The sequence below is a fragment of the Mus pahari genome, chromosome 9 (assembly GCF_900095145.1).
Source record: "Mus pahari chromosome 9, PAHARI_EIJ_v1.1, whole genome shotgun sequence".
Taxonomy (NCBI): Eukaryota; Metazoa; Chordata; class Mammalia; order Rodentia; family Muridae; genus Mus; species Mus pahari.
This window is the reverse complement of record NC_034598.1, coordinates 8,122,902-8,135,440: the sequence shown is the minus strand read 5'-3', so window position 1 is coordinate 8,135,440 and position 12,539 is coordinate 8,122,902. Positions and strand designations below refer to the sequence as shown.

The following is a 12,539-nucleotide window of genomic DNA, read 5'->3' as shown; positions in this document are numbered from 1 at the left end:
AGGACATCATTGAGTCAGTTCTCTTCCTCTCTCTGGGGATAGAACTCGGGTCTTCAGGCATGGCAGGCAGCCTTTACCACTGAGCTAATCTTGATGGCCCTCTAATTTCAACTATTTGACTTTTCTTTCTAGTTAATGTGGCTAAAGGTTTATCAATTGTGTCAATCTTTAAAAATAAAAAACCTTTGATAATCCTTCATGCTGTTTCATTTCCCAGGTTTCTTGTAATAGGATTGATTCTCCCGTTTTCCCTTTCCCTTCTCTTTCTTCCCTGTCCACCCATTCCCCCTCAGCAATTAGTTCCTTCTAATGTAGCTTCATTCTCCACTCTTAGGAGTGGAGCCAGTACATTTAGACGCTGCATTTTAAATTTTCTTTTGAAAAGAGATGCTTGCAAGTTTCCTGATTTCTCTTGACCCATTAACGCTGTTGTCTAAGTTGTATATCCTTGTGGGTTCCCCAGGGTTCCTTGTGTTGATGATTTCTAACTTCGTGTCACCGTCATCAGTATACAGGTCAGGGGCTGTCTGCCTGTCAGTCCTGCGGAATGGCCTGTGTGCACACAAAAGAGAGTGGCTTCTGCTGTCCCCGGATGGAGGCTCTGTGTGTCCGGGCGTCAGGGCCTCCTGTGCTGGTCAAGCCCTTTCTCTCCTCTCTGATCTTTGGTCTGGTGTCTGCTCACTGTTGAAAGTGGGCACCGATGTCAGGTGCTGATACTGTACGTGTACATGTCTGTTTCTTGTGTTTTCTGTATTTTAGAGCTCTGATAGCTGGCTATGTGTGTTTGTAATCATCGAGTCTTTCTGCTGAATTGACCGGCTGGGTTACATAGTGATATAACAAGTCTCATTTTCATGCTCGTGACAGTTTTTGACTAACTTCTACTTTGCCTGCTGGTAGTATAACTTATGGGCGGGAAAGGACTTGCTGCTGTTGACTAGCTTCTGCTTCTCTTGTAGCCCTTTGGCCCTCATTTCCTCTCTGCTTTCTTTGGATTTCACTTTTTATTTTTGTTTTTGTGACATGCTTTTATTATCTGTTCATTCCCTTCTGTATTTATTCTAGCCATGTTTTCTTTGTGGTTACCATGGGAAACATAGAAAACACTGTAATCGTGTAACAATCTATTTTTAACTGGTAACAACTTTAACATACAAAAACTATGCCTTTATAGCCCCACTTATAACTCTATTTACATACTATTTACATACTGCATAGCCATTTACATAGACATTTATATTCATGCCTGTCATTTTTAAACTCTATCAGAACTAATACTAAGTCCCAGAATTATACAAGTGACTCTGTCATAAACTTGTTCACGTTTACCTTTGCTGAACTTTGATTTCATGCGACCCCACACTGGAGAGACCCCTACCTATATCCTTTTGCCTGCCAGATGAAGATTCCTTTGCAGGTCTAATGGATCCCCATAGCTTTGGCTTACATGGAAAAGTCATAACTCCCTTCACCTTTGGAAGCCCCTGGCAGTTATAATCTTGATTGACAGGTGATTTCTTTTGGTACTCTCAATGTACCATCTCTGTATGGTGCTCTGAATGGTTTCTGCTGGGAAGCTACAAGTCTTACACCCTTACGGGTTGAGTTTTCTTTCCTTGCTTGTAGGCTTCTGTTTTGAATGCTCAATACTTTGACTATACAACAGTGTACAGGCTTCCTTACTGGCTCGGTGGCTTTATTGGATGTATAGCTCACTGAACTTCTTTAATTACTGCATCTGTTTCCTTCTTCAGAATTGGAGTGTTTGTTAGCAAATGGCCAGTCCCACTGGCCTGCTCTCAGGGACCTAGCAGCAGCTGCCACCACCAGGTGTGTGCTGTGCCTAAAAGGGCCCCAGCCACTCCAGCTGCTGCTTCCCTCCACCTTCCCCCCACCCCCCCATCTCTTTCCGTTGCCTTGTTTCCCTGTTTGTCTGCCTCTCTCTGTTCCTCATGTTCCCATTCCAAGACAGCCCTTGTTTTCCCTCAATAAACCTCTTGCATTAAGTCTATAATTTACCAGGGGCATCCTCTGGCCCAGGCTTGACAAAGGTATCCCACCATTTGCCACACTTTATCCGCCTAGTGTCTGGAGTGGAAGGACAAATGGGAGCTGTGAAATGGAGCGCAATGTAGAGTGACTGTCTAGTATGAAGGAGGTCCTCGGTGCCGCCAAGCCAAGCAAACAAGCACGTCTGTCTCTGAATAGCTTCCCTGTCTCACATCTGTGACTTCTCACATGTGTGCTGGCTGCATGGTGTTGGAATGCCCTTTCAGTCCTTCATCTTCCCTTTTGCTCCTGCCTGGCACGGAGTGGCCTGTTCTCCACATTCAGCAGTTTTCACCTGTCTGATGAAGTCGGCAGGTGACTGAATCCCTCTGGGAATCTTTCACCGGCTTCCAGGTACTGTTTTATATTTTCAGGTCTGTGCACCAAGCTGGCCTCAGGCTTGCTTAGGTATCCTAAGTAGGTCCGCATCAACCCCCAAGTCGTGGATTACAGGCAATGCCTACTAAGCTTTTCATGAAATTTGGTTTTTTCCAGTTGCTGAATTTGGTTTTGTGCAGCTTTTCTGTTGACACTTAAGTAATTTTCCTGCCTTTACTTAGTTATGTCCCCTTGGTGCACTAAGCATTGTGTAGACATGTTTTAGTTCTTGAGAAGGATTTACTTACCTGGCAGAGAACTTTTTCTTTTTCTAGAGAGGGTCTATGTAGCTCTGGCTGTCCTGGAACTCACTGGCAGAGACTACACAGAGACCTGCCTTCTTCTGCCTCCCGAATGGTGGGATAGAAGGCGTGCCCAGCCTGAGAATTGTTCATTTGACATATGGTTCTCTATTCCTTTGTGGGTTCCTGTGCCTGTGGGTTTTTGTTGAGATTGGGGCCTTTGTTAAAACTACAGAAAACCCCCATCAGTCAGCCAGGCTGGAGGGTCAGGAATCTGTCAACCCTGTCCCCCAGCACCACACATTCTGTGTGTGTTGCTTTTGTCCCAGTGTATGTGGTGCTTAGAACTGTTTGAGGTCCCCCCTGAAGCTCTCCTCTGCTTAGTAGCCTTGCAGTTTTCCTGCTGCTCCTCTGTGCCCTTGTTGCCGCCCCGGTATCTGCCTGCAGACACCATACTTTGTGCTATTCCAGGGCACTGGCTCTTACTGGATTTCAGCAGCATCAGAATCATCTAAACAATGCCAGCAAGCACCACCAGTGTCCAGTCAAGAAAGACAAATGCCAGTCTCGGCAGCAGAAGCTGGACTTCTTTCTTTCTGTCCCGAGCATGATCTGTGGTTTTCATTCATTCTGTGCTGTGCCGGGAAGGGGCTCTGCTGGGCTCTGTGTGCCTAACTAGGCTTCTCACAAAACACTTCTCTATGCATTGCTATTAACTTAGTGTCTGGCCTGGGGTTGTAGTGCATGTCTGGTGTCACAGTGTGAAAGGGGCAGAGGTAGGAGGTCACCTGGGCTAGAGGTGGGCACCAAGCCCCACTGCACAGTTAACGTATAGGAGCATCTGAAGATACTTTTTGTTTCCCCCAAGGGGTGTGTGTCTACTGTGGTTTGAGGGTGTCCTCCAGAAAGTTCTAGAGCTGGGCTGTGGGACAGAGGACGTGCTTGGTTCACGGGTATGGCACTCAGTTAATAGCGACTACTTTTCACAGAGGGTTCATGATCATGAGAGCCTGGCTCTTGCTTGGTCCTGAGCGGGAGCAGCTTGTGGCTCTGACCAGACATGGCTTAGTCTCCCTGGCCCCCAGCATCATGAGCCAAGGTAACCTCTTTTCCCCTCGACAGGATATCTGGATCCAAGTACTGAGCTGTGGTGACGCACAAGGGACTCGCACAGCCTTGAAGAAGGCGCCACACACTTTCCTACCCCACTGCCCTCCTTTTTAAACCAGCAGGGTTCAGGGCAGCTTTCTGTTTACTTATTATCTGCCACTCCTCTGACCCCAGTGTGCGTGGGAATCTCTGTGGTTCAGAACTGAAACTCAGAATTGGGTACTAACTGTGAAGCTAAAGTATGACATGAAATTAATAAAACAAACTGTGGAAATTACTCTTTATTGAAAAATACCAATAATACTGACAGACTTCAAAAGCAATTTACGGTTCCAGAATACAAAGTACTTAATACATTTTTTCCAAACCTGTTTGTATCTCAAAGTTAGCATTTTTGTAAATCAAGATACAAATGACAACTTCACTAAAATATTTTCCAGCTTTATTAAGGAGCTGTATAACCTTCAAAGTCAGGGTCCCGAGGTCAGCAGGTCACGGGGCTGAATGCACCTGGCACTCACTGTGCAGCAGACTGCAACAACATTCTCCACATTGTTGGCACCGGAACCAAAAATCCCGCACAAGACAGCTGTCCTTCAGGCTCAGAGAATATTNGGAAACAGCATATCAAAAGATAGCCTGTTTTTCTTATAATCAACACACTATCATTAAGATTGCTCTTTGGAGGAAATCTTTTAAGAATGTCACTGTAATATCATCCAATAACTGAATTTTAAAAACTATAATGAAAGAAACAAACTGTTACTGCCAACACGGTCTTGGCTGAGCTGTGAGTTATAATTCTATGCTTTTTTAGATGCAAGAGAATAATGCGCATGAGTTCAATTCAAAAACCACAAAGTGTGGCATGGGCTCAGGTGGTAGCCGCACTCGGCTGAATATATCCCCGTGCTCATCCCCGCCACAGCAGCACCGAGCTCCACTCAATCCCACACGTGTGAGCTTAGTACCCACGCCTCAGTCTTACACACTCTGTCTTGTCACCTTGTCACATCAGGGCAATGGGATCTGGAGAATTACTAGTTGCTGTATTGAAACAAGTTCACAGCATCTCGTGCTGTCTGTCAAAAAGCAAACACTGTGGCCGGCAGCCTTTCTTCCCAGCTCTAACACGGAAGCTGCCCAGTGCTCACTGCTAGACATGCAGTGAGATCCCACAGTAAAATAGCAGACACTAAAGGAATTGTGGCACATGGATTTCTGAAGGCTTTTTATCTACCGTTGGTCCTGGGGCTCTTGGTTCCTTCCCCTCATAGACTAAATGTGCTGTTCATTCCAGGGTCATCTTTAATGGAGGAGAGGCATCAGGTCATATACCGGGTAATGGCTCTCAGAGCATACAGGAGTTCTGCTTGCATCCTAGCTTCTATAAGAAGCAGATTAACATGGACCTGAGTATAAAATACAACATCATGTAAGGATAGGTTAGAAACATCACAGTTTTCTGTGCATTCAATGAAAAAGAAAGACCCAAATGAGTGCAGTTACTTGTCTCTTAGTGAGTAGCTGGTTCTGGGTTCTCCTTGGGCCACCCAGTCCTTGGTGTCACACTAGTGCGTGTTAGTGTAGTCCCAGCCCTCAGAGCACAGGGTAAAGCATGCGGGTGGCTGCTCCAGTGTGGAATAGTGACAGATGCTGTGCTTGTTTACTCAGCACAGACACAATCATTTTAAACATTGGTGAGCCTCACTCGGCTCCGTCTGTGGATGCAGAACCATGACTCTGAAAGGCAGCTGCATATTCTATGTGCTACCAAAGAACTTACATCTTTACTTGTTAGCACAATATCAGATTTCTTTTGGGATAAATGTCTTATTCGACTTACATTTGACCACATGTCTTCCTGGATATTTGTCACAGTTCTAAAATCTCTGCTTTGTCAGGCTTCTAGAATCCCCTGCCAAACCATCAATTTCTAGAAAGGTGTTTCCATCCATTCCTGCCTATGCAGTTTCTTCCAAAATGGGGGTTTTTGGTGGAGACAGCTCTGCCAGTATTTCTGAGGACAGACCAGCCCGGTCATCTATCCTCACTCTCCTCTCTCAAGGGTACCTGGGACAGCTGCTGTGGGACAGCGTTTTTCAGGTTGTCAAGATGCTGAGTAGGTTCGAGGGAAAGAGACTAACAAGCCTGCAGATGATAGTAGGCAGTCCACGAGCACGCACCTTCTCAGAGTGCTTGAACTGCCTCCAGAAGCTATCATACATCCTTTTGGTAACCTTTTCAGGAGTGCACACAACAGTTTTGATATAAACTTTAAAGCTACGATCCAACAGCTGGTTAATTTCACCATAGTCATAGTCGTCGTATCTGTTGAGAGACGCAGGGATGAGCTGCCGTCAATGCACAGCATGCACACATGTAAATGCACGCTTTCCTCCTCCCACACAGTTAGAAATGATGCAGCTTTATGATGCTAAGATGGGTTGAGATGAAAAAGCATAGAGGAGAGACCTTGGGAAGAAGAGACGAGTTTTCAGTGCCTGAGCAGACGGTTCCCACAGGACTGATCCTACAGCTCTGGGTACTACAGAACTGCATATTCACAATTGCAAACACAGAATCACACTGAAACCTACTCTGAAAAGAGCACAGAGTGCTGAAATTAAGGATTTATATTTATTACTGGTACTATTATATACCATACAGTGGTAATTTGTGTAAAACGAGTTTCTGGGGTGGGATGAGGAAAAGACGCCCTGGGTGCGTGATGCAGGGGGGCAGCCAGCCGGTGTCACTGTTAGGAGGGGCTGAGAGGCCTGCATACTACAATGTCTGTTCTGACTGCTGAATCGTGGGTTTCAATCACAGGCATGGAAGTTACCTATTGTGTTTTCAGTGGGAAAGAGACAAAGCTCTTGATAAAGCTCTGGTCCTATAGCAGCTATGCAGGAGGCTGAAGTCTAGGCACTGGTTGATCAAGCTCACCTCCTATCTGTGCTGGGACAGCCAGCCTGCTCTTTCAAGTCACCTGCCACCTGTCAAGTCCTTACCTCTGCCCTCGGAGGGAGAGAGAGGGAGGGAGGAGAGAGAGAGAGAGAGAGACAGACAGACAGACAGACAGACAGACAGACAGACAGAAGAGAGAGACAGAAGAGCAGAGCAGAGCAGAGCCCAAGCTGTGATAAAGCGGGTCTGTGAAGCTCAAGAACTTTAAAAATAAGCTGAAAGTCGGGCGTGGTGGTGCACACCTTTAATCCCAGCACTTGGGAGGCAGAGGCAGGCGGATTTCTGAGTTCGAGGCCAGCCTGGTCTACACAGTGAGTTCCAGGATAGCCAGGGCTATACAGAGAAACCCTTGTCTCGAAAAACAAAACAAAACAAAAAAAGCTGAGTGTGTGTGTGTGTGTGTCACACACTGCAGGCACCTAAAGACTTCTGTGTAAAGGAAGTGTCTTTATAAACGTTAAGAAAACAGACTGACCGTATTCCAAACATGCAGTGGATATAGTTCCAGATAGCCCGTCTGAGCATTGAGGTATCAACATCTTTGTGCGTGGCCATAGTATTGTAAGTCAGATTGTAAGCAATGTGAAATTTCTCATCAATTAACTGTCCCACATCTGGATAGAGACGATTCACCAGAGAGTAACCGTGGTCTTCCCAGCAGTAGTCCTAATACAAGGAAGAGAGGAACTGTGGACAAATGTGGCAGAACACAGTTCCCTGTCCCCAGCGATGCAGGATGTGAGGTCACCAGCAGCCTCTGTTTCCCTGGTACCACAGTCTACTCTCAATTTCCATACTGGAACATGAGAAAGGAGATGGGTTGCAATTTGGTTGAGTTTAAGAACCAAGGGAGGCACAGTCTTTCATCTCTCAGCTTTCCACCTAGCTTCCAGAAGCAATACAGACTAAAGTTCCTCCCCCAAGACATTTAAATGTTTCTCAAATTTTGTGAATTTCCAAACCAGCTGTGGTAGCTAATAGCTATTATTCTAGTACTTAGAAAGATGAAGCAGAGAGACCAAGTTACATACCATCCTAGACTATGTAACAAGAATATGTCACAAAACAACATTTTAAAAATATCTAGTTCAATGAATATCACCCAACCCCCTCGTCCTCTCATCTGATTGTCACCCCATCAACCAGATCTTCTAATTCTAATATAAACTCTCCTCCATGCCACAAGCCTCCAAACAACTGCTATGCCTACCTACTCACACCTTTCTCTTGTGTTTTCCTTAAACACACATGTTGACATTATGCTAACACCTGGCCACTGCATGCCCATCCATCCTGCTGGAAGCTGGAAGCCTCAGTACCAAGTCTCTTTCCAACCTTCGCTGGATAACTACACTGAGACTAACTTACAGTCCCTGTGGGACCTGAGGCAAACCCATGGCTTGCATGCCCAGGAAAACCACCCAGTACTGAGCTACATTCTCAGCTGCTCTTTGTTTTTAAAAACCCAAATCTTTCACACTCTAATCTCTCCATAAAACTTTTAGTTCACAACAACCCCTTCAATTCTAAATTTATTGTATTTCATGACACCTTAATTCTTCCTTGAGCCTAAATTCTGTCCTTTTAAACAGTATTTTAATTTGGGTGGGGGTAAAGAAGCAAAAAAAGTCTTAAAAGTTCAACTAGTTTCATAAATCTAATAGTTATTGCTTAACACTGTAACCAATAATTGGGCAAGTTAAGTCATAAGTCACCTGTTTGATATTTAAATATTAAACAATAAACTGAACACATATTAAGCTATAGCATGATTCTAACGACCTGAAAAGTTTGCACATTGAGAGCAGAGCAGACAGCCTGTCCATGCTGCTGATTGCTGACTCCAGCTTTGCTTGTGGCCAGGGGAGAATGCTGCCGCTGCTCTGTAGACGCCATCTGCTACGCACTGGACACGGCTCCCGAGTTCAGGTGCCTTTTCAAACACACATCCCAGTGCACGGTTTCCAAGCAACTGTGTTATACACATTACAATTTTACCTGGACACGAAATGTTGGGACATGCATCCCGTGTCTGGAGAAATCCTTGTAGCCGTAACTAGTGTCCTCGAAGTGCCGAGACACATCTCTTGCTGGTGTAACTTCATCATCGTCTGAAATGATTTTTAAAAAGTCTTTTAAAAGCCTTTGAAAACAAGATGTGATTCATTTTACCCATGAAAAAGAAATGTAAGATAATCATTTCTGATACTAAATAACAAATATGAACCAGGACAGTCTCTGGTATCACTTCACGCATCCCAGACTGGCCTCAGCCTTGTCACGCGGCTAAGGATAAGCCTCAATTTTCTTATCTTTTGGCCTCCATCTTGTGTGTGCTGAGATTATAGGCATGGTGGTACATGTACTACCATGCCTGGTTATGTGGTGCTAGGGATGAACCCGGGGCTTTGTGGATGCTGCGGAGTCTAACAACTACACCTCACCTCACAACAAGTCTTAACACAAACACACTGTGCTTACCACAAAACCCTCTGTGGTAAACACAACTCTCTGTGATAGACACTCACGGAATTCTGCTCTCACTTCTTTGACTCTTCTCCCTCTATCTCTCTACCCTAATTTATATATTTTAGGATCTCAAAAGTATGGATTCTAACTTAGTAATATCCCATTTGGTAATATTTAAGATAACTAAATCCACGCTGGCTGGTGAGGTGGCTCAGTGGGTGAAGGCACCACGTGCCCTCAAGCCCAATGCCCTGAGTTTACTGAGGGACCCACTTGGGGAGGAAAGAACTGGTCCTGACAGTTGTCCTCTGACCTCTACATGGTGTGGCTCACACATCCTGCCAATCACTTCCAGTAATAACATTTAGCAAACAAGAAAGCTGGGAAGAGTGTTAGTGTATTGCATGGCGTGCTATTCTTCGTTGCCTTTCTTAACTATCTGTAAGGAGGAAAGTCCTTGCAGTAGCCTTCCTGAAAGGACACACCTTTAGGCCTGCTTTTAAAAATGTATCGACATTCTCTAAATACAAAAGCTGGGCTTGTAAGAGGAACTACACTGAGCATATTCTGGTTGTTCTCACCTGACGAGAAGACAAACATGCTCTCTCTCTTTTCCATCTCAAACCGCGACGCCATCTCCTCCTGGCTAGCCTCCTCCTCCTCGCGACATTCCTGTAACTGCCTCATCTTTTCCATGAGAGCTTCCACCTCAAAGAAGGAATCACTTACCTGAAGAGACAACACTTTATTTTACATATGGCAGGCACAGAATGAAGTTTAGGAATTTCATTAAGTCTGTCTCATAAGAATCTTTATCTTACCAGAGTACAGTAAAAATACATTTTCATATAATATTAATGTATATTAATAAGTGTGATTGTTTTAGCCTATTGGGTAAAGCTATTTAAAATTTAAGATATTAGAAAAGCATTTCAAAAATTATAAAATAGCAACATAGTAACTACTTACACTATTTTAAAGATTAAAACAACACTGTCAATTTAAAGCAGGAGTGAAAATTGAGTATTTAAAATTTAGCTTCTACTTGCTCAGGTAAATAAGTACCCAGAGTATAAATTGTCAACATGTCTATCATCTTTAAAATAGTAATTGTTCTATTTATACAGTTTGCTAATTAAAACCGAGCCGTGTCCTCAGGTGGCTGGGCTGGCTGGCACCCCGTGGCTGGGCTGGCAGCTGTCCCTGGCTGGGATGACTACGGTGAATTTTCTAGAAGGCTGGTGCTATCACAGAAGCAGCAGAGCACGGAGTGATTCACAGTCCTAGTACAGACTGCATCTGTGTTCTAAATCCTGAATCACATCTATGGAAGACACACTTCATGAAAGAAGTCTTAAATTTCAAATATAGATGTTCAAATATAAAAATAATGGTTTTCCCTTTATGAATTTCATGTCTTTTGCTGAGAATGTTCCTTCTGTCTGTCTGTTTGAGAGAAAAGATCTCATGTAGATCAGGCAAGCCTCCAGCTAGGCAGTGAAGCTGAGGATGATCTCCTGCATGCTGAGAGTACAAGTGTGTGTGCATCTGTGCATGCAAGGCAAGCAGTCTACCAACACCCAGGAATGTGCTAAGCCCTCAACTCTTTCCCTGCTTCCTGACCTCCACTCACTGGTCCCTCAGGTGTCAGCAGACATGCTCTGAGCACCACACCTCCTCATTCCCAGCCGCCCTCACACAGTGCTCAAACACAAGCTGTAATATTTACATGATACTGATCAGAGCCTGCCTCCCCCAGAAAAAAATCTCTAAGGGTGAGGGGCCTGCTTAATTTACTAGAATAAATGGATCAGTTGTACAATGACTATCAAGATAATTCTGTATTAAGACGTTTTATATTTTCTATGAGATATGGTAGAATTTATGGTATAGTTAAAGTATCCCACACTATGCCCTTTATCTAGTAATGCATGATAGGAAGGGTTTCTTGTTGAACTTGAGGTTCTTCTGACACATAGTTTTCTACAGGCTCTAAGGTTCAGTCAGCAACCAATCCTAAAACAATGAGCCAAAAGACACACTGCAGTGCACACTGTCTTTACTTACTTTTCTATTGCAATAAAGTCTCATGTAGCTGAAGCTGCCCTCAAACTTGCTCTACATAGTTCATGATGTGCTTGGATTCCTGATGCTCTTGCCTTTACGTCCCTAGTGTTGGGATTACAGGTATGCACCATACTGATCATCATATTCATCCAAGTAGCTTGCTCACTAACTAATTCACTAAGATAAATTACTCACATTTTAATTGTTTTTAGGAAAGATATTTCTTGGTAAATTATATTGAAACCCTTTAAAGGGAAAGGAAAAACAAAGTATGTTTCTTTTGCTACTTAACTAATCTGCGAAAGTTAGGATGGTTTGATAAAGTTCAGACCACCACTACCACCATCACCACCACCATTATCTGTGAAAGTTTCAGTATGTAGCTAAAGCCTTGAATTCAATATGTAACACTGGTTGGCTCCAAATTTGCAATCTTCCAAGATAGGTATGGTGGTGCATGTCTTTAATCCCTGATCTAAAGAGGCGAGGCAGTTGGGTTTCTGAGGTTCAAGGCCAGTCCGTTCTGCATCCTCAGGCTCTACTATTAAGTGCAGGGGTTGCCGGGATACCCAGCATGTTTAGCAGCGATTCAATGTTAGAATGCTAATACTGTGTATGGAAACTCGTTTGTTTTTTAAACCATTTTCATTTAGAAGTATACATATGATATGCACCTGAAGAACAGGGTCCATCAGCTCACTGTCCAGTATTATCAGTGTAAACTATATACTATATACTTTCTTTAAAAATGCAAATTTAAATCTGGGGATAGGGAGCTGATAAATTAGAGAAATAAAACCCCCAATGTTTTTACTTTTATCTATTATCTCTTAATAGAAAACAATCAAGAAAATCTAGAAACTTTATATTAGCCTAGTACTAAGACCAGCAAAAGGTAAGTCAGTATCTCAGCACAGACACACAATCTCTTGGCAACACTTAGAACCTCCAAGCTTGGAAGCTGTCAGAATAGTGATGTGGTCCATCCTGGACAGTGATGTTTCCTCATGTTAATCTCACTGTATCTAAATGGCACACAACAAACACTGAAGCTACCATTCAAATTCTTCAGGGACATTTAAGACCTTATCACAAGAACTTCCTGTTTTATAGGAAACATGAAAGAACCAAGAGAGGCTTGAAAACTTCCTGAGCGTCAACCATATAAACCAGTCTGTCAACCTGCACACATCCGCCCGTTTCCTGTGCTAACAGTGTGCAGCGCAGGTTCTCTGCACACATCCGCCCGTTTCC

The 12,539-nt window shown here is 43.9% G+C and overlaps 1 protein-coding gene across 3 annotated transcripts in view; it reads right to left on the bottom strand.

Moving 5' to 3' along the window:
- Positions 1–4,045: 4,045 nt before the first annotated feature.
- The window catches only part of Sesn1 (sestrin 1), an 85,386-nt gene continuing 76,892 nt past the window's right edge, over positions 4,046–12,539 (bottom strand). For all 3 annotated transcript variants that reach the window (XM_021204498.2, XM_021204499.1, XM_029542240.1), the window contains exons 6-10: positions 9,800–9,947; positions 8,748–8,860; positions 7,225–7,415; positions 5,966–6,110; positions 4,046–5,191 (exon numbers count right to left, since the gene is read on the bottom strand). In XM_021204498.2, coding sequence (XP_021060157.1) covers positions 5,105–5,191; positions 5,966–6,110; positions 7,225–7,415; positions 8,748–8,860; positions 9,800–9,947 — 684 coding nt within the window. In that variant the 3' untranslated portion in view covers positions 4,046–5,104. The remainder of the gene's footprint in view (positions 5,192–5,965; positions 6,111–7,224; positions 7,416–8,747; positions 8,861–9,799; positions 9,948–12,539) is intronic.